General features: G+C 40.2%; 2 protein-coding genes across 2 annotated transcripts; one reads left to right on the top strand and one right to left on the bottom strand.

Moving 5' to 3' along the window:
* Positions 1-212: 212 nt before the first annotated feature.
* Positions 213-11,408, top strand: DFFB (DNA fragmentation factor subunit beta). The gene is made up of 7 exons (XM_060758671.2): positions 213-540; positions 3,803-3,929; positions 5,199-5,387; positions 5,485-5,564; positions 7,347-7,517; positions 10,824-10,924; positions 11,047-11,408. Exons 1-7 carry the CDS (start codon positions 433-435, stop codon positions 11,291-11,293), a joined length of 1,023 nt encoding a protein of 340 aa, XP_060614654.2. The 5' UTR covers positions 213-432; the 3' UTR covers positions 11,294-11,408.
* A 2,553-nt stretch (positions 11,409-13,961) lies between these two features.
* On the bottom strand, positions 13,962-23,029 carry C13H1orf174 (chromosome 13 C1orf174 homolog). The gene is made up of 3 exons (XM_060758670.2): positions 22,961-23,029; positions 18,683-19,144; positions 13,962-14,555 (listed from the first exon to the last, which is right to left on the bottom strand). Exons 1-3 carry the CDS (start codon positions 22,973-22,975, stop codon positions 14,439-14,441), a joined length of 594 nt encoding a protein of 197 aa, XP_060614653.2. The 5' UTR covers positions 22,976-23,029; the 3' UTR covers positions 13,962-14,438.
* Between the last annotated feature and the right edge of the window lie 113 nt (positions 23,030-23,142).

The following is a 23,142-nucleotide window of genomic DNA, read 5'->3' as shown; positions in this document are numbered from 1 at the left end:
GACGAAAGACGAGGCGGTGCCGTTTCGTGAGTGACAACCCTTGCTGGCCAATCAGCAATCGCATGTAGGGAAACACAATCAGGAGGTCGCTGGCAGCGCCTTGAAGGACCAAAGAGGAGGCGGTGCCGTTTCGTGAGTGACAGCCCTTGCTGGCCAATCAGCGCTCGCAGATAGAGAAACACAATCGGGAGGTCGCTGGCAGCGCCTTTAAGGGCGAAAGAGGAGGCGGTGCCGTTTCGTGAGTGACAGCCCTTGCTGGCCAATCAGCGCTCGCATGTAGAGAAACAATCAGGAGGTCGCTACTGCGCCTTGAAGAACCAAAGAGGAGGCGGTGCCGTTTCGTGAGTGACAGCCCGTGCTGGCCAATCAGCTCTCGCACGTAGAGAAACACGATCAGGAGGTCGCGGGTTCGAGGCCGGCTTCCGGCGGAAAATGGGGAGCAAGGCTTTCAAGCTCCGCCGGCCTGGAGAAGGCAGGAAATTCGGGGTGGCGGCCAAGAACCTGAAGGAGCTGCTCTCCAAGGCCTGCGCCCTCCTCAAGGTGCCTTGATTAGCATTGAATGGCCTAACAGGTTCAAGGTCTGGCTTCTTACTGCCTGGGGGAATCCTTTGAGATATACAAGCTATATATATATATATATATATATATATATATATATATATATATATATATATGCAAAATATTATATTATTGGCATAGTACAATATCAGTATTATATATTAATATATAATAATAATAATAATAATATATTAATAATATATTAAGGTTATTAATATTAGTAATTAGAATATATTAATATTATAATAATATATTAATAATAATTTTATTATATTATTAATAATATATTAATTATAATATATTAATATTATTAATTATAATATATTAATTATAATAATATTGTTAGTAATATTACATGCATAATAATATATTAATATTATTAATAATATTGTTAATATTACATGTAATATAAAATATATAATTATAATATCATAAGGAGAACCTAAAATATATTATTATAATATATAATTAATAGTGTTATATTGTATTACATTATATATTTACTATATTGTACTATCCCATTATAATGTAAACATATTATTAATATATATTAATAATAATAATAGTAATATCGCTAATTGAATATTAATATAAAATTGTTAGTAATATTACATGTAATATAAAATATATGATTATAATATCATAAGCAGTCCCTAAATATATATAATTTTAATATATTATTAATAGTATTATATTGTATTACATTATGATATTATAAATATTATAATATATATATATATATATATATATATACACACACACACATACAATATATTATATTATTGGCATAGTACAATATCAGTATTATATATTATTATATTGTACTATCCCATTGTAATGTTATTATTAATATATATTAATATATATCATGGAATAATATATTAATAATATATTAATATTTTTAATATATCATTCAATCATTAGTAATATTACTACTAATATTATTAAAATATTATTTATTATAATATTATAATAAAGTTATTGTTAATATATTATTATAATATTCATGTATTATAAGTAATAATATTAATAATATATTAATATTATTAATATTTTACTTATAATATATTAATATTATAAGAATATATTTGTAATAATTTCATTATTATATTAATTATAATATATTAATAATAATATTATTAATAATATTATTAGTAATTTTACATGTAATATAAAATATATAATAATATCATAAGCAGTACCTAAATATATATAATTATAGTATATCATTATTAGTATAATATTCTATTATAGAGTCGCCGTTAGGCTGAGAATTGCGGTATATAAGCGAAGTAAATAAATAAATAATATTATAAATATTATAATATATATATATATATATATATATATATATATATATATATATACACACATACAATATATTATATTATTGGCATAGTACAATATCAGTATTATATATTACTATATTGTACTATCCCATTATAATGTAATGTTATTATTAATATATATTATCATTATTATTATTATTGTTAATAGTAATATTACTAATGTTTGAATAATATATAAATAATATATTAAGATTATTAATATTATTAATATTATTAATTATATATTAATATTATTATAATATATTAATAATAATTTTATTATTATATTATTAATAATATATTACTTGTAATATATTAATATTATTATAATATATTGATATTATTAATTATAATATATTAATATCAATAAAATTCTTACATGTAATATTACATGTAATTATAATATCATAAGCAGTCCCTAAATATATATAATTATAATTCAATTATTAATAGTATAGTATATGGGCCGACCAAGGGCAAGATGGATGGATGGCATCCTTGAAGTGACTGAACTGACCTTGAAGGAGCTGGGGGTGGTGACGGCCGACAGGGAGCTCTGGCGTGGGCTGGTCCATGAGGTCACGAAGAGTCGGAGACGACTGAACGAATGAAAAACAACAATATAGTTATGCTGCATTAATAAAAGCTTGCTAAAAAACTTTTCTTTCAGAATGACAGAAGGCAGATCTTATATCCCTAGGAAGGGTGTTCCACAGCCGAGGAACCACCGCCGAGAAGGCCCTGTTTCTCGTCCCCGCCAAACGTATCTGCGAAGAATAGAATCATAGAATTCTTGGGGAGATGGTGGCGGGGTATAAATAAAGTTTTATTATTTATTTATCTACTGTATTTGTATACTGCCTTTCTCAGCCTCAGGCAGCAAGTAATATATCAAGATGCACATAAAATCATAAAATACAATATAAAACCACAACGGAAATAATAAGCAACAGCCAGGAGACAAGTGTTTTTAAAGTCTCTTCCTCAGTTCCCTTTCTCCTCTTAGCTGGCTTGAAACGAGGGGGGGGGGGGGGGGAGAAGCAGTAGGATTTCCTCCTTCTCCTCCTGAGGTGGCAGGCAGATGTAGTAAGCAACAGCCCGGAGACAGGTGTTGTTAAAGACTCTTCCTCAGGCCCCTTCCTCCTCTTAGCTGGCTTGGGAGGGGGAGAATAGCAGCAGGATTTCCTCTTTCTCCTCCTGAGGTGGCAGGCAGAGGTAGTAAGCAACAGCCAAGAGAGAGGAGTTTTTAAAGTCTCTTCCTCAGTCCCCTTCCTCCTCTTAGCTGGCTTGGGAGGGGGAGAATAGCAGCAGGATTTCTTCTTTCTCCTCCTGAGGTGGCAGGCAGAGGTAGTAAGCAACAGCCAAGAGAGAGGAGTTTTTAAAGACTCTTCCTCAGTCCCCTTCCTCCTCTTAGCTGGCTTGGGAGGGGGAGAATAGCAGCAGGATTTCTTCTTTCTCCTCCTGAGGTGGCAGGCAGATGTAGTAAGCAACAGCCAGGAGACAGGTGTTTTTAAAGTCTCTTCCTCAGGCCCCTTCCTTCTCTTAGCTGGCTTGGCGGGTGGGGGAGAGTAGCAGCAGGATTTCCTCTTTCTCCTCCTGAGGTGGCAGGCAGATGTAGTAAGATGCTGTGGGGAGGGGTTCCCAGCCGATGACCCAGGAGAAATGGTGGAAATCTGTCTTCCTTGCTTCCCCTCTTCACTCTGGCTTCAGAGTGTCAGTTGGTGCTCTCCTATTATTATTATTATTATTATTATTATTATTTGCAGTTTTAAAACACGGGAGGTCTGAGTTAAGACCTTGGGAACGATGACTCCCAGGATTCCCTTCGTAGGTGCACTCCATCACCTTGATGCTTCCTTGAAACCGGTTGTGTATCATACCTTGTTGGTTGACTCCACCGTTGGCTTCTCCCTTAGCTTCCTTCCTCTGAGCCCCGGCTGTGTCTGTACGAAGATGGGACAGAGGTGACGGAAACTTATTTCCGGAAGATTCCGGATAACTCCGAGCTGGTCTTGTTAGCTCCGGGAGAAGAGTGGCAGGGATGTAAGTACGCTCAAACTTTAAGAAAGAAATGCAGGCTGAAGGGTCCCTTCCCTTAAGATTCCTGGCACCAAAAGTGTGTGGGGTGTCAGATCCTAGAGATGGGACCACCCAAGTCTGTCTAGGCTTCACGGGCCCCCTAAACCACATCTGAAGGTGCTTTTTTTACTCACATACTCAGGAAAGGCACGCTTGACATGTATAATAAGATAGGGACTTATTTGATACCAAATCCCACCAGCTGCCACCAAATATAATAGATGAGGGAGTTATGCACACGTGAGGCAGTTGTAGTGAACCAGTAACACTGTTGTTTATTTGAGAGAACTTGAACAAAACAGGCATTAAGCTTATCTGTTTCAATGTTGAATAAAGCGTATGGTGTCTTTAAACAGTTCAAAACTTAGTTGCACATAACACTCCTCTCTTCCTCCAGAAACTACTGACAGGGTTCCTCTCTGCCTAGTAATCCTAAACTCCACACAGACAGTCCCCAGCTATCCTTCCCAATAGCTGTAAATCTTCTCACTCACTAACTCTGCTCATTAACTGACCAACTTCAGGCTCTCTAACTCTGTTTCTCTGATTCCTCTCTCCTCGTTTGACACACAGACCTTAACTCAGCTGTCAGGATTTAAAACACACCCTTAAAGTCATTTTTTTTTCTTTTTCCAAGTTAAGCTCTGCCCACTCTCTCCCAGCCAATCACAAACTGCCCACATTTCCCTCCAAGCTGCTCCTAAACACGCCCCCTCCAGGAAATGAGATTCTAAGATGGATGCCCTCATGCACGCTTCTAAAATGGCTGCTGGACTTCCTGGGCCCACTTCTTGAGCTCACTCTGCCCTGCAAAAGGCATGCAATTCTTTTTCTAAGTTAAGCTCTGCCCACTCTCTCCCAGCCAATCACAAACCGCCCACATTTCCCTCCAAGCTGCTCCTAAGCACGCCCCCTCCAGGAAATGAGATTCTAAGATGGATGCCCTCATGCACGCTTCTAAAATGGCTGCTGGACTTCCTGGGCCCACTTCTTGAGCTCACTCTGCCCTGCAAAAGGCATGCAATTCTTTTTCTAAGTTAAGCTCTGCCCACTCTCTCCCAGCCAATCACAAACCGCCCACATTTCCCTCCAAGCTGCTCCTAAGCACGCCCCCTCCAGGAAATGCGATTCTAAGATGGATGAATGAAGCCCGAGAATCATACTGTACTTGAACAAAACGACAATGGTTCAAAAGACCTAAATCGCTCGTATATTTGGTCTTTCCTGAACCAGACGTGAGTGAGATCCAGCGCTTTCTCTACGCCTTTTCCAGCCAAGCCGACCATGTTGTCCGCGCGGCGCAAGGCCTGCTCTCCGGCGAAGAAGCCCCCAAGAAACGGAAACTCCTGGCGGACTTGATTCACAATCTCAGCCAAAACATCGAAGCGGAAAGCCGGGAAGATGACGAGAAATGGTTCCAAGGTGAGTTCCTCACGTTTCTTCCTTGATTCTCGGGGATTGACGTCAAAGGGAGGCTCTTTGTCGGAGGAGCTGACGTTTGCTTCTCCGTCGCTTCCAGGTGTTGAATCTCGCTTCAAGACAAAGTCCGGCTACATGCGCTATAGTTGCGAGAGCAGGATCCGAAGCTACATGAAAGAGGTAACCCTTTTTGTATACAGACGTCCATCGTGGGGTGAAGTCGGGTATGCTTGAATTCTGGCCACCGGGGGAGCTGTCGCTTCGCCGTCCACTTGTGACACCGATGGAGTACTTCCTCATTCTTTTGCACGCTTTTTATTTTTTCGTGTTAGGGCAACCAGTCAATTGTGTTACATTTCTAGCAGAACAAAACAAACAAGCAGACAAAATACAAAATTTGCGAGTTTGGTAGCTGATTAAATGTCCTTTGACCAGTATCTGGCCTCTTGGAGTGCTTCTGGTGTTGCCGCAAGAAGGTCCTCCATTGTGCATGTGGCAGGGCTCAGGGTGCATTGCAGCAGGTGGTCAGTGGTTTGCTCTTTTCCACACTCGCATGTCGTGGATTCCACTTTGTGGCCCCATTTCTGAAGGTTGGCTCTGCATCTCGTGGTGCCAGAGCGCAGTCTGTTCAGCGCCTTCCAAGTCGTCCAGTCCTCTGTGTGCCCAGGGGGGAGTCTCTCATTGGGTATTAGCCATTGATTGAGGTTCTTGGTTTGAGCCTGCCACTTTTGGACTCTCGCTTGCTGAGGTGTTCCAGCGAGTGTCTCTGTAGATCTTAGAAAACTATTCCTTGATTTAAGTCGTTGACATGCTGGCTGATACCCAAACAGGGGATGAGCTGGAGATGTCTCTGCCTTGGTCCTTTCACTATTGGCTGCTACTTCCCGGTGGATGTCAGGTGGTGCAATACCGGCTAAGCAGTGTAATTTCTCCAGTGGTGTGAGGCGTAAACATCCTGTGTCTCATTAAGAGCCACATCTACTGTTTTAGTGTGGTGAGATGTGTTCCACACTGGGTATGCATACTCAGCAGCAAGGGCAGATGTCTTCACTGTGTCTGGTTGTGACCCCCAGGTTGTGCCAGTCAGCTTTCGTATGATATTGTTTCTAGCGCCCACTTTTTGCTTGATGTTCAGGCAGTGCTTCTTGTAGGTCAGAGCACGGTCCAAAGTGACTCCCAGGTATTTGGGTGCGCTGCAATGCTCCAGTGGGATTCCTTCCCAGGTCATCCTCAGAGCTTGGGATGCTTCTCTGTTCTTGAGATGAAAGGCACATGTCTGTGTTTTAGATGGATTGGGGATCAGCTGGTTTTCCCTGTCATAGGCAGTAAGAGCACCTAGAGCTTCGGAGAGCTTCTGTTCAACCATCTCAAAGCTCCCTGCTTGAGCGGTGATGGAACGATCATCAGCATAGATGAAGCTCTCTGTCCCGTCTGGCAGTGGCTCGTCATTTGTGTAGATGTTGAACATGGATGGGTGAAATACAATTCCCTGAGGCAGGTCGTTCTTCTGTTTCCACCATCTGCTTCTCTGGCCCTGGAACTCAACAAAGAAGCTCCTGTTTGGTAGCTGATTTCCTTGAGTGGTGATGGCATGATCATCAGCATAGATGAAGCTCTCTGTCCCTTCTGGCAGTGGCTGGTCATTTGTGTAGATGTTGAGCAAGCACGCTCCCCTGAGGCAGGCCGTTCTCCTGTTTCCGCCATCTGCTTCTCTGGCCCTGGAACTCAACAAAGAAGCTCCTGTTTTGTAGCAGGTTTCCTATGAGGCGGGTGAGATGGTCATCCTTTGTGATATTATACATTTTTCTCAGGAGGAGACGGTGGTTCACAGTATCATAGGCTGCACGCTGCTGGAGTGTTTTATGGTGTCGTAAATTTTCAAAATTAGTCTCGCATAAACGGTACCTAATTTTCCTACTTGAGAGTAGGCTGCAGTGGTTGGTTTTCTGTTCCTGCTCTCAGGTCGGTGCTTACGCTTCCACGCTCCCTCCGCCTGTCCGTGCGAAATTCCAACAGATCGCCAAAGCCATGCTGGAGAAGCTGAAGTCCGAGAAGTACAATGGCTTTTATTTTGACCGGAGAGCGGGAAAAAAGGCCTGCCTTTGCACACCTGAAGGATGGTTCTCTTGCCAGGTACGAGAACCGGGGAGGGGAGGACGGGAGTTTTATTATTTACTAGCTTGGGGACCCGGCGCTGCCCGGGTTATTAGAGAAAGAGGGTAATGGCGGTTCTGTATGCCAAGTTTGGTCTTTATTGGTCACTGGATGACAGTTGCATTGTTTTCAGGAAGTCCCATCATCTATGGTCCATCCTCCTCCAAACTGCAGCAGGATGTAGAGTGGGTCATGGGGGCTCTGTTTGCCAAGTTTGCTCTTGATCAGTCATTGGATGAGGGTCACAGTAGTTTCAGTAAGTGAGTGAAGGTACTGCAAGTCCCATCATCCATGGCCCACCCCCTTAGAACTGCATCAGGATGGAGAGTGGGCCATGAGTACTCTGTGTGCCAAGTTTGAGCCTGGTCTGTGATTTGTAGGAGCTACAATGTTCTATGGGAAGTAAATTTGGGTGATGGTACTGCAAATCCCATCATTCGTGGCCCATCCTGCCCTAAACCATACCAGGTTTAAAGTGAGCCATTGGGCCTCTGTGTGGCAAGTTTGGTCCTGATCCGTCATTGGTGTGGGCCAGAGTGCTCTAAGGAAGTGAGTTAAAGTACTGCAAGACCCATCATCCATGGTCCATCCTCGCTCAAACTGTACCAGAATGTAGAGTGGGTCTTGGGGGGGGGGGGGTCTGTGTGCCAGGTTTGGTCTTGTTCTGTCATTGTTGGGTGCCGCCAGGTGCTTTGGACTTCAACTCCAACCATTCCTGACAGCTTCAGGCCCCTTTCCTGTTCCTGAATGTTGAGGTTGGCCAATCAGAGACCATATGCAAATTGCACCACAGTGGCAGCCAATCAGAAAGCTGCCACATACACCTTCCGTCCTCCCTCCGCATACAAACACTGACTTTTATTATATACATAGATTTGTGTATGTGTATTTATTTATTTACAGTATTTATATTTCCCGCAGGGAAGGACGGGAGTTTTATTATTTTTATAATACCCTCCTTGCGTTGCTGTGGCAAACCTTCCCTCCCTCTTTCTCCTCCTTCTTTCTTTCACTCCTTCCTTCCCTCCCTCTTTCCTTCCTTCCCTCTTTTTTTTTCTCTTCTTCTTTCTTCCTTCTCTACCTGTTTCTTTTCTCACTTCCTTTGCTCTTTGGTTCCTTCCTTCCTTTCCTCTTTCTCTCCTTCTTTCTCTTTCTTTCTTTCCTTCTTTCTCTCCTTCCCTCCTTCTTTCCCTCCTTCTCTCCTTCCTTCCTTTTCTTTCTTTCTTCCTTCCTTCCTTCCTTCCTTCTTTCTCTCCTTCCCCCTTCTTTCCCTCCTTCTTTCCCTCCATCTCGCCTTCCTTCCTTTCTTCTCTACCCTTCTTTCTTTCCCTCTTTCTCTCCCTCCTTCTCTCCTTCCTTCTCTTTCTTTCTTTCCTTCTTTCTCTCCTTTCCCCTTCTTTCCCTCCTTCTCTCCTCCCTTCCTTCTCTACTCTTCTTTCTTTCCTTCCTTCTCTCCTTCCCTCTTTCTCTCCCTCCTTCTCTCCTTCCTTCCTTCTCTATCTTTCTTTCCTTCTTTCTCTCCTTCCCTCCTTCTTTCCCTATTTCTCTCCCTCCTCTCCTTCCTTCTCTTTCTTTCTTTCCTTCTTTCTCTCCTTTCCCCTTCTTTCCCTCCTTCTCTCCTCCCTTCCTTCTCTACTCTTCTTTCTTTCCTTCCTTCTCTCCTTCCCTCTTTCTCTCCCTCCTTCTCTCCTTCCTTCCTTCTCTATCTTTCTTTCCTTCTTTCTCTCCTTCCCTCCTTCTTTCCCTATTTCTCTCCCTCCTCTCCTTCCTTCTCTTTCTTTCTTTCCTTCTTTCTCTCCTTCCCCCTTCTTTCCCTCCTTCTCTCCTCCCTTCCTTCTCTACTTTCTTTCCTTCCTTCCCTCCTTCCCTCTTTCTCTCCCTCCTTCTCTCCTTCCTTCCTTCTCTTTCTATCTTTCCTTCTTTCTCTCCTTCCCTCCTTCTTTTCCTCTTTCTCTCCCTCCTTCTCTTCTTCCTTCCTTGTCGTTCTTTCTTTCCTTCTTTCTCTCTTTCCCTCCTTTCCCTTTCTCTCCCTCCTTCTCTCCTCTCTTCTCTTTCTTTCCTTCTTTCTCTCCTTCCCTCCTTCTTTCCCCCTTTCTCTCCCTCCTTCTCTCCTTCCTTCTCTTATATTTAGATATACAACATATATAGACATAGGTCAAGAGCAAGCTAGACTATTAATGTTCTTCCTCATTCTTCTGCACACTGCTGGAAGGATTTTATGGCATCACAAATTAGTTAAATTCACCTCTCCGCATAAAGCAGTACCTAAATTAACTACTTAGAATCATAGAATCAAAGAGTTGGAAGAGACCTCAAGGGCCATCCAGTCCAACCCCCTGCCAAGAAGCAGGAATATTGCATTCAAATCACCCCTGACAAATGGCCATCCAGCCTCTGCTTAAAAGCTTCCAAAGAAGGAGCCTCCACCACACTCCAGGGCAGAGAGTTCCACTGCTGAACGGCTCTCACAGTCAGGAAGTTATTCCTAATGTTCAGATGGAATCTCCTCTCTTGTAGTTTGAAGCCATTGTTCCGTGTCCTAGTCTCCAAGGAAGCAGAAAACAAGCTTGCTCCCTCCTCCCTGTGGCTTCCTCTCACATATTTATACATGGCTATCATATCTCCTCTCAGCCTTCTCTTCTTCAGGCTAAACATGCCCAGTTCCCTAAGCCGCTCCTCATAGGGCTTGTTCTCCAGACCCTTGATCATTTACTTAACCAACCTCTCTCAGTTCTGTCCACCAGGTTACTCTGTGCAGTACCAGTCGAGACCTGGAGGGCGGGGAGGTGGAGTCGCAGTAGTCTATAAGGATACTATCTCCCTGACCAGGTGCCCCATCCCACAGTCAACCTCTTTTGAATGTGTCGGCATTAGGGTAGGTGACCGGGACAGGATAGGGATACTGTTAGTGTACCGACCACCCCGCGACACTACAGTCTCCTTACCTGAGATAGCGGGAGTGGTCTCGGACACGGCATTGGAGTCTCTCCGACTTTTAGTCTTGGGGGACTTCAATGTTCATGCTGAGACCTCTCTGTTTGCTGCAGCTCAGGACTTCATGGCCACCATGGCAACCATGGGCCTGTCCCAATTAGTATCTTATTCTGTATTTTATGATGCGGCATTGAATTATTGCCAATTGTAAGCTGCCCTGAGTCCCCCCAGGGGATGAGAAGGGCAGGGTAGAAATGTTTGAAATAAATAAATAAATAAATACTGGCTCATTCATTTCTGCAACTGGCCATAGAAACCTTGTTCTGCGATTCCTCATTCCTTCCTCCGCAGGGGCCTTTTGACACCCAAGACTGTCCTTGCAGGCACTCCATCAACCCTTATGGCAACAAAGAAAGCCGGATCCTATTCAGCACCTGGAACCTCGACCATATGTAGGTACCGCGATGATGTCCGGTGGTTCGGGTGGTGTGTCCATTCTAGGTGTTCAAATGTCGTCCCCCAATCAGATACGTTGTGTGGCCCGGAACCACGCCTCCTCTGGTTTCCATTTCAGAATCGAGAAGAAGCGGACGATCCTCCCCACGCTGGCCGAAGCCCTTGCGGACCGGAGGGAGGTGGACTGGGAATACTTCTACCAGCTCCTGTTCACCGTCCACAACCTGAAGCTCGTCCACATCGCTTGCCACAAGAAAACGAGCCACAACCTCCGCTGCGACCGGAGGAAGATCTACAGGAAAAACAAGCCTTCCTGCGGGGTTCGGAAACAAGCCCCACCGGCGGCGAGGATGCAGAAAATGTGAAGGACCCGTTGCGTAATCATGGCTTTGACACGCAATCAGTTCTCAGGGATTCAAAGACTTTTGCATTATTATTATTTTTTCTTAAAAATATAAATAAAACCAACTGATTTGTTTATTTATTTATTATTTATTTATTAATAATAATTATTTATTATTCATTTATTTATTTATTATTATTATTATTATTATTTATTAGAAAGGAAAGGGGAAAATAGTTTTGGGATATGAAATGGGCATTTTGAACACTGGTGATAGATTGGAATAATTTGATCTGGAAATTTGGTGACATAATGTTATTTGGAGCTGATGGAAACTCTAAATCAGCATTTCTTAACCTGGGGGTCGGGACCCCCAGGGGGGTCGCCAGGAGGGTGTCAGGGGGTCAACAAAAACAATCAGGAAGCCAGCGTTGACACTTCATGTGGAGTATCCGTGCCCAGTTTGGTCCAGATCCATCATTGTTTGAGTCCATGGTGCTCTCTAGAGGTAGGTGAACTACAACTCCCAAACTCAAGGTCAGTGCCCACCAAACCCTTCCAGTATTTTCTGTTCGTCACGGAAGAACTGTGTGCCAACTTTGGTTCAATTCTATCGTTGGTAGCGTTCAGAATGCTCTGTGATTGTAGGTGAACTATAAATCCCAGTAATGACAACTCCCAAATGACAAAATCAATTTTTTTTTAGTGAAGGACATACATTGGCTTGTTAGGTGTCTTGTGTCCAAATTTGGTGTCAATTCGTCCAGTGGTTTTTGAGTTCTGTTAATCCCACAAACTCACATTATATTTTTTGTAAGTGAACTATACATCCCAGCAACTCCAACTCCCAAATGTCAAGGTGTTCACATTCGGGCGTATTGAGTATTTGTGCCAAGTTTGGTGGAGATCCATCATTGCTTGAGTCCACAGTGATCTCTGGAGGTAGGTGAACTACAACTTCCAAACTCAACGTCAGTGCCCACCAAACTCAGTATTTTCTGTTGGTCATGGGAGTTCTGTGTGGGAAGTTTGGCCCAATTCCATCGTTGGTGGAGTTCAGAATGCTCTTTGATTGTAGGTGAATGATAAATCCCAGCAACTACAACTCCCAAAAAATCCCCCCAATTCAATGACGGCACGTTGCTTAAGTTGCATTGACGGATCATGCGTGCAGGGTTCCATACTTTGCACTTTAACAACACAACCGTTCAATGCTAAGGCTTCCCGCCAAAATGAAACTGTAGAGGAGAGTCTACTAAACAAGCTAGTACCTGCCGCATACCAGTACTGCCATCTGTTGAGGAGTTACAAAGGTGGAGGCATTATTTTTCATTCAACCCTTGTGTGTATGTGTGTGTGTCTGTCTATCTATCTATCTATCTATCTATCTCTTAAGGGTTGGACTGGATGGCCTTTGGGGTCTCTTCCAACTATAGGATTCTCTCTCGCTCTCTGTCCATATCTATCTATCTATCTATCTATCTATCTATCTATCTATCTATCTATCTATCTAATCTATCCATCCATCCATCCATCCATCCCTCTATCTATCCATCCATCCATCTATCCCTCTATCTATCTATCTCTCTCTTATGGGTTGGACTGGATGGCCCTCTTCCAACTCTAGGTATCTATCCATCCATCCATCCATCCATTTATCCCTCTACCTACCTACCTACCTACCTACCTATCTATCTTGCTATCTATCTATCTATCTCTTATGGGTTGGACTAGATGGCCCTCTTCCAACTTTAGGTATCTATCTATCCATCCATCCATCCATCCATCCATCCATCCATCCATCTATTTATCCCTCTATCCATCCATCCATCCATCCACCCACCCACCCACCCACCCACCCACCCACCCACCCACCCACCTATCTATCTATCTATCTATCTATCTATCTATCTATCTCTTATGGGTTGGACTAGATAGCCCTTTGGGTCCCTTCCAACTCCAGGAATCTATCTATCTATCCATCCATCCATCCATCTATCTATCCCTCTATCTATCTATCTATCTATCTATCTATCTATCTATCTATCATCTATCCATCCATCCATCTATCCCTCTATCATCTATCTATCTAGCCTTCTTTCTTTCTTTCTTTCTTGCTCGCTCTATCTATCTATCTATCTATCTATCTATCCATCCATCCATCCATCCATCCATCTATCCCTCTATCTATCTATCTATCTATCTATCCTTCTTTCTTGCTCGCTCTATCTATCTATCTATCTATCCTTTCTTGCTCGTTCTATCTATCTATCTATCCTTTCTTGCTCGCTCTATCCATCTATCCATCTATCCCTCTATCTATCTATCTATCTATCTATCCTTCTTTCTTGCTCGCTCTATCTATCTATCTATCTATCTATCCTTCTTTCTTGCTCGCTCTATCTATCTATCTATCCTTTCTTGCTCGCTCTATCTATCTATCCATCTATCCCTCTATCTATCTATCTATCTCTTATGGGTTGGACTGGATGGCCCTTGGGGTCTCTTCCAGCTCTATCTATCTATCTATCTATCTATCTATCCTTCCTTCCTTCCTTCTCTCTCTCTCCCCATCTCTATCTATCTATCCATCCATCCATCCATCCCTGGAATAAGCATTACTTTCTTGGAGCCATTTTTCCATCTAATCGTTGGTCAAAGAGCACATTGCGGACAAATCAACCGACATATTGGATTGACGGAATCACTTTATTGTTAGGAACACTGTGCTTCGGATGCCGTTCCTTCCACTGATTTATATTCATTGATTAATTTAAGTCATTTCTATTCTGCCCTCCTCACCCTGAAGGAGCACAACATATATATGGCAAATGCCATGGGGACGGAAGCGTCTCGGCAGCGGAAATCCGGTTCAAAATACCAAAAGATTTGCAATGATCGGTCTGAAAATGGTGTGCGCCTTGTTTCGGGCACTTAAGGTCAGGTTTCGTAGCCCTTTCATTTGCAAATTTGAGCGCTTTCCTTTGGGAAACCTCTCCCGTCCATCGGGAAAACTCAGAGTCTTTTCTCTTTTCGGCTTCACAAATGGGATCTCTTTCCTCCCAAATGGCGCTGTCTCTTGGGTCAGGACCTTGCCAAGGAAGAAGATCCCTCAGAGAAGATGCTGTCAAGACAAGAAATAGGCAGTATGGACGTCCTCGCTGTCCTCAAATGACCTCCTCTTCTTCCTCATCGTCGTCATCGTCTTTGGCTACGAAGTGGGCCTTCCGGAACTCTCTCCTACTCGGGACGGGCCTCAAAGGAGGCGGAGGCGGCGGAGGGTCCTGTAGGGAGAGAAGCACACCCCCAAAGGGGACGTCAGCCAGGCATCACACGACAGTCGTTTGTGTTGCACTCCAGGTCAGGAAAAAGAAATAAATGCTTGTAAGAAAATAAGAAAGTTCCAAAAGAAATAAATGCTTGTAAGAAAATAAGAAAGTTCCAAAAGAAATAAATGCTTGTAAAAAGATAAGAAAGTTCCAAAAGAAATAAATGCTTGTAAGAAAATAAGAAAGTTCCAAAAGAAATAAATGCTTGTAAGAAAATAAGAAAGTTCCAAAAGAAATAAATGCTTGTAAGAAAATAAGAAAGTTCCAAAAGACATAAATGCTTGTAAGAAAATAAGAAAGTTCCAAAAGAAATAAATGCTTGTAAGAAAATAAGAAAGTTCCAAAAGAAATAAATGCTTGTAAGAAAATAAGAAAGTTCCAAAAGAAATAAATGCTTGTAAGAAATTAAGAAAGTTCCAAATGAAATAAATGCTTGTAAGAAACTAAGGAAGTTCCAAAAAGGAATAAATGCTTGTAAGAATATAAGAAAGTTCCGAAAGAAATAAATGCTTGTAAGAAAATAAGAAAGTTCCAAGAGAAATAAATGCTTGTAAGAAAATAAGAAAGTTCCAAAAGAAATAAATGCTTGTAAGAAAATAAGGAAGTTCCAAAAGAAATAAATGCTTGTAAGAAAATAAGAAAGTTCCAAAAGAAATAAATGCTTGTAAGAAAATAAGAAAGTTCCAAGAGAAATAAATGCTTGTAAGAAAATAAGAAAGTTCCAAAAGAAATAAATGCTTGTAAGAAAATAAGAAAGTTCTAAAAGAAATAAATGCTTGTAAGAAAATAAGAAAGTTCCAAAAGAAATAAATGCTTGTAAGAAAATAAGGAAGTTCCAAAAGAAATAAATGCTTGTAAGAAAATAAGGAAGTTTCAAAAGAAATAAATGCTTGTAAGAAAATAAGAAAGTTTCAAAAGAAATAAATGCTTGTAAGAAAATAAGGAAGTTCCAAAAGAAATAAATGCTTGTAAGAAAATAAGGAAGTTTCAAAAGAAATAAATGCTTGTAAGAAAATAAGAAAGTTTCAAAAGAAATAAATGCTTGTAAGAAAATAAGCAAGTTCCAAAAGAAATAAATGCTTGTAAGAAAATAAGAAAGTTCCAAAAGAAATAAATGCTTGTAAGAAAATAAGAAAGCTCCAAAAGAAATAAATGCTTGTAAGAAAATAAGAAAGTTCCAAAAGAAATAAATGCTTGTAAGAAAATAAGAACGTTCCAAAAGAAATAAATGCTTGTAAGAAAATAAGAAAGTTCCAAAAGAAATAAATGCTTGTAAGAAAATAAGAACGTTCCAAAAGAAATAAATGCTTGTAAGAAAATAAGAAAGTTTCAAAAGAAATAAATGCTTGTAAGAAAATAAGAAAGTTTCAAAAGAAATAAATGCTTGTAAGAAAATAAGAAAGTTCCAAAAGAAATAAATGCTTGTAAGAAAATAAGAAAGTTCCAAAAAGTAGTAAGTCCAGAAAAGGTAGTAACACAACGCAAATTCCACACCAGATATAAAAGCAATCCAAGACAGGAATCAACAAGATGCAAAGACAACCCAAAAGACTAAAAAACTCCACAGGAACAAGACCTCTTGAACAGAATTTCCATGGCACATGAACTTGATTTCCAAACGTTGCCTGATCTAACGGGTCTTTCCCTGAAGCAAACCTTATATCCCAAAATTGGTTTCGCTTTCCCCATTTTCACAGGCTGATTCCCAACAGTTTGGGTGTATATACAGTGTTCCCTCGCTACTTCGTGGTTCGCTTTTCGCGGTTTTTCAATAAATATTAACATAAAATATCTATCGTGGTATTTTCACTGTTTTGCAGGTTTTTGCCCCAAAATGGAGAATAGCCAACAGGAATGTAACACGCAGGCCTGCCTTTCCCAGCATCATCTGCGCAGCCAATGACAATCGAGAAGCTGGGAAGGCCAAGCGCCGCCCCCTTTTGCGCCTCAGCCAATAGGAATACCCCCAGTGACCACTTGAGACCCTACTTGCTGGTGTGCAAGTGTAAATATATATAGTGTCCCTACGTTGTGGATTTTCACTTTTCACAGGTGGTCCTGGAACGTAACACCCGCAATAAGTGAGGGAACACTGTACACACACCCCACGGCCCACATTTAAATGCATCTTAAAACATAAACGAATGGGGACACAATACTTCCCGTTGAAAAAGCAAACTAGCCGTCCCCTGCCATGGCTTGCTGTGGCCCACTCTAGTGGTCATGGTGGTTCTGTGTGGGAGGTTTGGCCCAATTCTATTGTTGCTGGGGTTCAGAATGCTCTGTGATTGTAGGCGAACAATAAATTCCAGCAACTACAACTCCCGTATGTCAAGATTCTATTTTCCCCAAACTCCACCAGTGTTCACATTTGGGCATATTGAGTATTCGTATAGAGTTTGGTCCAGATCCATCATTGTTTGAGTCCACAGTGCTCTCTGGATGTAGGTGAACTACAACTCCAAAACCAAAGGACACTGCCCATCAAACCCTTCCAGTATTTTCTGTTGGTCATAGGAGTTCTGAATCAAGTTTGGTTCAATTTCATCGTTGGTGGGATTCAGAATGTTCTGTGATTATTGATGAACTATAAATCCCACAACTACAACTCCCAAATGACAAAATCAATTTTTTTTTAGTGAAGGACATACATTGGGTTGTTAGTTGTCTTGTGTCCAAATTTGGTGTCAATTCGTCCAGTGTTTTTTTGAGTTCTGTTAATCTCACAAGCGAACATTACATTTTTATTTATATAGATGATTATCTTATTATTATCATATTTAAACCCTCCGGACAGATGGGCATCTAGTCTCTGCTTAAAAGCCTGCAGCAAAGGAGACTCCACTGGACTTCCCTAATGAGCAGCTCTGACTGTCAGGAAATGGTTCCTAATGTTCATGTGGAAGCATCATTTTCTTCATACTGTACTCATTTCAGCCTCTTCCCCTCTCTTGCTATCTCTCCCTCTCTCTCTTTTCATGAAGCCAAACATACCGGTAATAGAAACCACACAAAGTCAACTAACCCAAAGTTCCCCAAAGCGAATAAAAAAAGAAAGATCGATTTTTAAAATGGTAGAAGCACAAAGTGAAGAGGCAGAAGCATCATTTTCTTCATACTGTACTCAATTCAGCCTCCTTCCCTCTCTTGCTCTCTCCCCCTCTTTTCATGAAGCCAAACATACCGGGAATGGAAACCACACAAAGTCAACTAACTCAAAGTTCCCCAGAGCAAATAAAAAAAGAAAGATCGACTTTTAAAATGGTAGAAACACAAAGTGAAGAGGCAGAAGCATCATTTTCTTCATACTGTACTCAATTCAGCCTCCTTCCCTCTCTTGCTCTCTCCCCCTCTCTTCATGAAGCCAAACATACCGGGAATGGAAACCACACAAAGTCAACTAACTCAAAGTTCCCCAAAGCGAATAAAAAAAGAAAGATCGACTTTTAAAATGGTAGAAACACAAAGTGAAGAGGCAGAAGCATCATTTTCTTCATACTGTACTCAATTCAGTCTCCTTCCCTCTCTTGCTCTCTCCCCCTCTTTTCATGAAGCCAAACATACCGGGAATGGAAACCACACAAAGTCAACTAACCCAAAGTTCCCCAAAGCGGACAAGAGTGAAGCAGACAGCAATCTTTCTCCCAAAGTACGCAAGAGCATGAGGCCCAGAGGCTGCTCCCTTGAAGCCCTAAAGCCCTTCTGGACTCTCGCACTAGCGCTCTCTTTGGCGCTAGCCTGGGCTGAGTGACAGCTCATAACTCGCTAACCCAAAGTTCCCAAAAGCAGATAGCAATCTCTCTCCCAAAGCAGACAAGAGCATGAGGTCCAGAGGCTGCTCCCTTGAAGCCCTAAAGCCCTTCTGGACTCTTGCACTTCATCTGCCGCTAGCCTGGGCTGAGTGACAGCTCATAACTCACTAACCCAAAGTTCCCAAAAGCAGATGGGAATCTTTGCCCCAAAGCAGACAAGAGCATGAGGCCCAAAGGCTGCTCCCTTGAAGCCTTAGAGCCCTTCGTAACTCAGAACGCTCTTAAGTCTGAGCAAAGCTGAAGAGAGTGGGACTGGGACTTCTTTACTACCTGCATGAAGGCCACGCTTCCAAAGAACCGGTCCACCGGCAGCGGCTGGTTGCTGTCCTCGTTCAAGAATACGCTGTTGTCGAACTCGAGCGCCGGGTTCTCGGTCTCTTCCGGCTCCATCTCCGACTCGTCCGACAACCCCGCTCCGTTTCTTTCTCCTCCTTCCTCTTCCTCCTCCTCTTCCTCCTCCACATTCTGAACCCCAGTTTGAAAGAGAGCTTCGCCGTCGCTCTTCGGAAAAGACCCGTCGGCGTCCGGCGTGAAGGGTTGCATGCAGAGGACCGCTTGCTCCACCGGTATTTCGTCGGCCATTTCCGGGGAGGACTTGCCTACCGATTCTCCTAAGCAAAGCCCACGGTCGTTGTCCCCGCCGCCTCCTTCTGCCTCCGCCGTTTCCGAACTCCACTTTTCACATTTCAACTTCTTGGAAGGCCGCCGTCCAGTTGCTTTCCGAGAAGGACCCTGTTAACCAATTATCTATATATATAAAAATGCTCAGTGCATAAGTACCTTAAAAACAAAAGAACCAGTGAACGAAATCACACCAAATTTGGCAACAAAATGTCTCACAACACAAGGAATAACCATCACTCAAAAATTATGATTTTGTCATTTGGGAGTTGTAGTTGCTGGGATTTATAGCTCACCTACAAATTCTTGGAAGGCCGCCGTCCGGTTGCTTTCCGAGAAGGAACCTGTTAACCAATTATCTATATATATAAAAATGCTCAGTGCATAAGTACCTTAAAAACAAAAGAACCAGTGAACGAAATCACACCAAATTTGGCAACAAAACGTCTCACAACACAAGGAGTGGCCATCACTCAAAAAATTATGATTTTGTCATTTGGGAGTTGTGGTTGCTGAGATTTATAGTTCACCTACAAATTCTTGAAAGGTTGCCGTCCGGTTGCTTTCCGAGAAGGACCCTGTTAACCAATTATCTATATATATAAAAATGCTCAGTGCATAAGTACCTTAAAAACAAAAGAACCAGTGAACGAAATCGCACCAAATTTGGCAACAAAATGTCTCACAACACAAGGAGTGGCCATCACTCAAAAAATTATGATTTTGTCATTTGGGAGTTGTGGTTGCTGGGATTTATAGCTCACCTACAAATTCTTGGAAGGCCGCCGTCCGGTTGCTTTCCGAGAAGGACCCTGTTAACCAATTATCTATATATATAAAAATGCTCAGTGCATAAGTACCTTAAAAACAAAAGAACCAGTGAACGAAATCACACCAAATTTGGCAACAAAACGTCTCACAACATAAGGAGTGACCATCACTCAAAAAATTATGATTTTGTCATTTGGGAGTTGTAGTTGCTGGGATTTATAGTTCACCTACAATCAAACAGCATTCTGAACTCCATCAATGATGGAATTGAACCAAACTTGGCACACAGAACTCCCATAGAAAATATTGGAAGGGTTTGGTGGGCATTAACCTTGAGTTTGGGAGTTGTAGTTCACCTACATCCAGAGAGCACTGTGGACTCAAACAATGATGGATCTGGACCAAACTTGGCACATGCACTCAATACGCCCAAATATGGACACAGATGGAGTTTGGGGGAAATAGACCTTGACATTTGGGAGTTGTAGTCACTGGGATTCACAGTTCACCTCCAATCTACATTGTTGAATGAATGCAGTTTGACGCCACTTTCGTGGCATCGATGGGATGGATTTGTGGGACCCACAAATCCATCCCATTGATAGATTAATAATATGTTATCAATATTAATTAATAACATATTAATTAATACAGTTTTAATGACAAATTTTAAACTTGCGCCTTACGCTTAATCTTTGTTTCGTATATTTTAATATGTATTTTATGGAAATATATTTCAATATGCATACTTTAAAGAATAGTTTTAGATGAATATGAGTTCATCGGGTCCTGTATCACATGTAATATATTAATATTATATATATATATATTATGTTTTATATAACAATTTATGTAATATATATTATGTATGTAATATATATATGCATGTAATATATATATGCATGTAATATTATATATATATATATATACATATATATACATATAATATGTAATATATACATATATCCATGTAATATATTTATATTATATGTGTGTGTGTAAGATATTATATAGATATATATGCATGTAATATTATATATATATATGCACACACACACATGTAATATATTTGCAGGAACTAACACTTTTTGGGTTTAGACTCATGTGTGAATATATATATATATATATATATATATATATATATATATATAATGTTATATATTACAATATATGTAATATTATATATATATGCAAGTATTATATATAATATATATGTAATATATACATATATGCATGTAATATATTTGTATTATGTGTGTGTGTAAGATATATATATATATATATATATATATACACACACACACACACGCATGTAATATATTTGCAGGAACTAACACTTTTTGGGCTGACTCATGTGTATATATAATGTTATATACTACAATATATGTAATATTACATATATGCATGTAATATATATAATATATATGCAATATATACATATATGCATGCAATATATTTATATTATATGCTTATGTAATATATATATATATATATATATATATATGCATGTAATATATTTGCAGGAACTAACACTTTATGGACTTAGACTCATATATATATATATATCTATATATATATCACATGTAATATATTAATATTATGTATATTATGTTATATATTAATATATATATGTTATATATTAAAATATTTGTAATATTATATATATGCATGTAATATATATATATAGATAATATGCATGCAATATATTTATATTATATGTTTGTGTTTTATATATATATATATATATATATGCATGTAATATATTTGCAGGAACTAACACTTTATGGGCTTAGACATATATATATATATATATATATATATATATATATATAATGTAATATATTAATATTATGTATATGTATATATATATATGTAATATTATATATATGCATGTAATATATATATATATATATATATATATGTAATATATACAAATATGCATGCAATATATTTATATATATATGCCTGTAATATATTTGCAGAAACTAACACTTTTTTGGGCTTACTCATATTATATATATACACACACACACACACACATATATATAATACATATATTAATATTATTTATGTTATGTTATATTATATATATATATATATATATATATATGTGATTTCGACGGCATTTTCAATACTTGTATATTTACATCTTTAATTTGATAATAATGTTTACGTTTTAACATTGCGTGGTTTTAATCAATATCAATTAATATTAATTAATAACATATTTGCATAATTTAGCATGGACTAATGATAGGGAAAGGCTGGGATCGAATGTGTTTGCGTCGATTTCACCTCTGCGGGTTAATTAATATTAATTAGTAACAGATTTGCATAGATTTGCATAATTCAGCATGGACTAATGATAGGGAAAGGCTGGGATCTAATGTATTTGCGTCAATTTCACCTCTGCGGGTTAATTAATATTAATTAATTACATATTTGCATAATTTAGCATGGACTAATGATAGGGAAAGGCTGGGATCGAATGTATTTGTGTCAATTTCACCTCTGCGGGTTAATTAATATTAATTAGTAACATATTTGCATAGATTTGCATAATTTAGCATGGAGTAATCATGGGGGAAGGCTGGGATCTAATGTATTTGCGTCAATTTCACCTCTGCAGGTTAATTAATATTAATTAACAACATAGTTGCATAAATTTGCATAATTTAGCATGAGCTAATAATAGGGAAAGGCTGGGATCGAATGTGTTTGCGTCCATTTCACCTCTGAGGGTTAATTAATATTAATTAGTAACATATTTGCATAGATTTGCATAATTTAGCATGGACTAATGATGGGGGAAGGCTGGGATCGAATGTATTTGCGTCAATTTCACCTCTGCGGGTTAATTAACATTAATTAGTAACATATTTGCATAAATTTGCATAATTTAGCATGGACTAATGATGGGGGAAGGCTGGGATCAAATGTGTTTGCGTTGATTTCACCTCTGCGGGTTAATTAATATTAATTAGTAACATATTTGCATAAATTTGCATAATTTACCATGGAGGGGGTTTAGAATGGAATATATTTGCATATTTTAGCATAGATTAGCACCCTATCTGCATGAATGAACCTGGGGAAGCCCTGGGAGGGGGTGTCAGGGCCTATTTGCATATGCAAATGAGCCTGGAGTGCACTCACCCTCCTTGGCCTCATAGAGCTTCACTCCATCAGCCTCCATCGCCCACTTCCGGCTTCTCTGGCAGCCCACTTCCGCCCTGAACGCATCTGGAGGCCGGCGTCCAATCAGGAGAGCGTATCTCCCAAGGAGAGCCCGCCTCCTTCTGACGTAATAGCCGAGTCTGACGACATGACCGCCATTT

Source organism: Anolis sagrei, chromosome 13 (assembly GCF_037176765.1).
Source record: "Anolis sagrei isolate rAnoSag1 chromosome 13, rAnoSag1.mat, whole genome shotgun sequence".
NCBI classification, from domain to species: Eukaryota; Metazoa; Chordata; class Lepidosauria; order Squamata; family Dactyloidae; genus Anolis; species Anolis sagrei.
The sequence above is the reverse complement of the archived record's forward strand: the minus strand, read 5'-3'. Positions and strand labels throughout refer to the sequence as shown.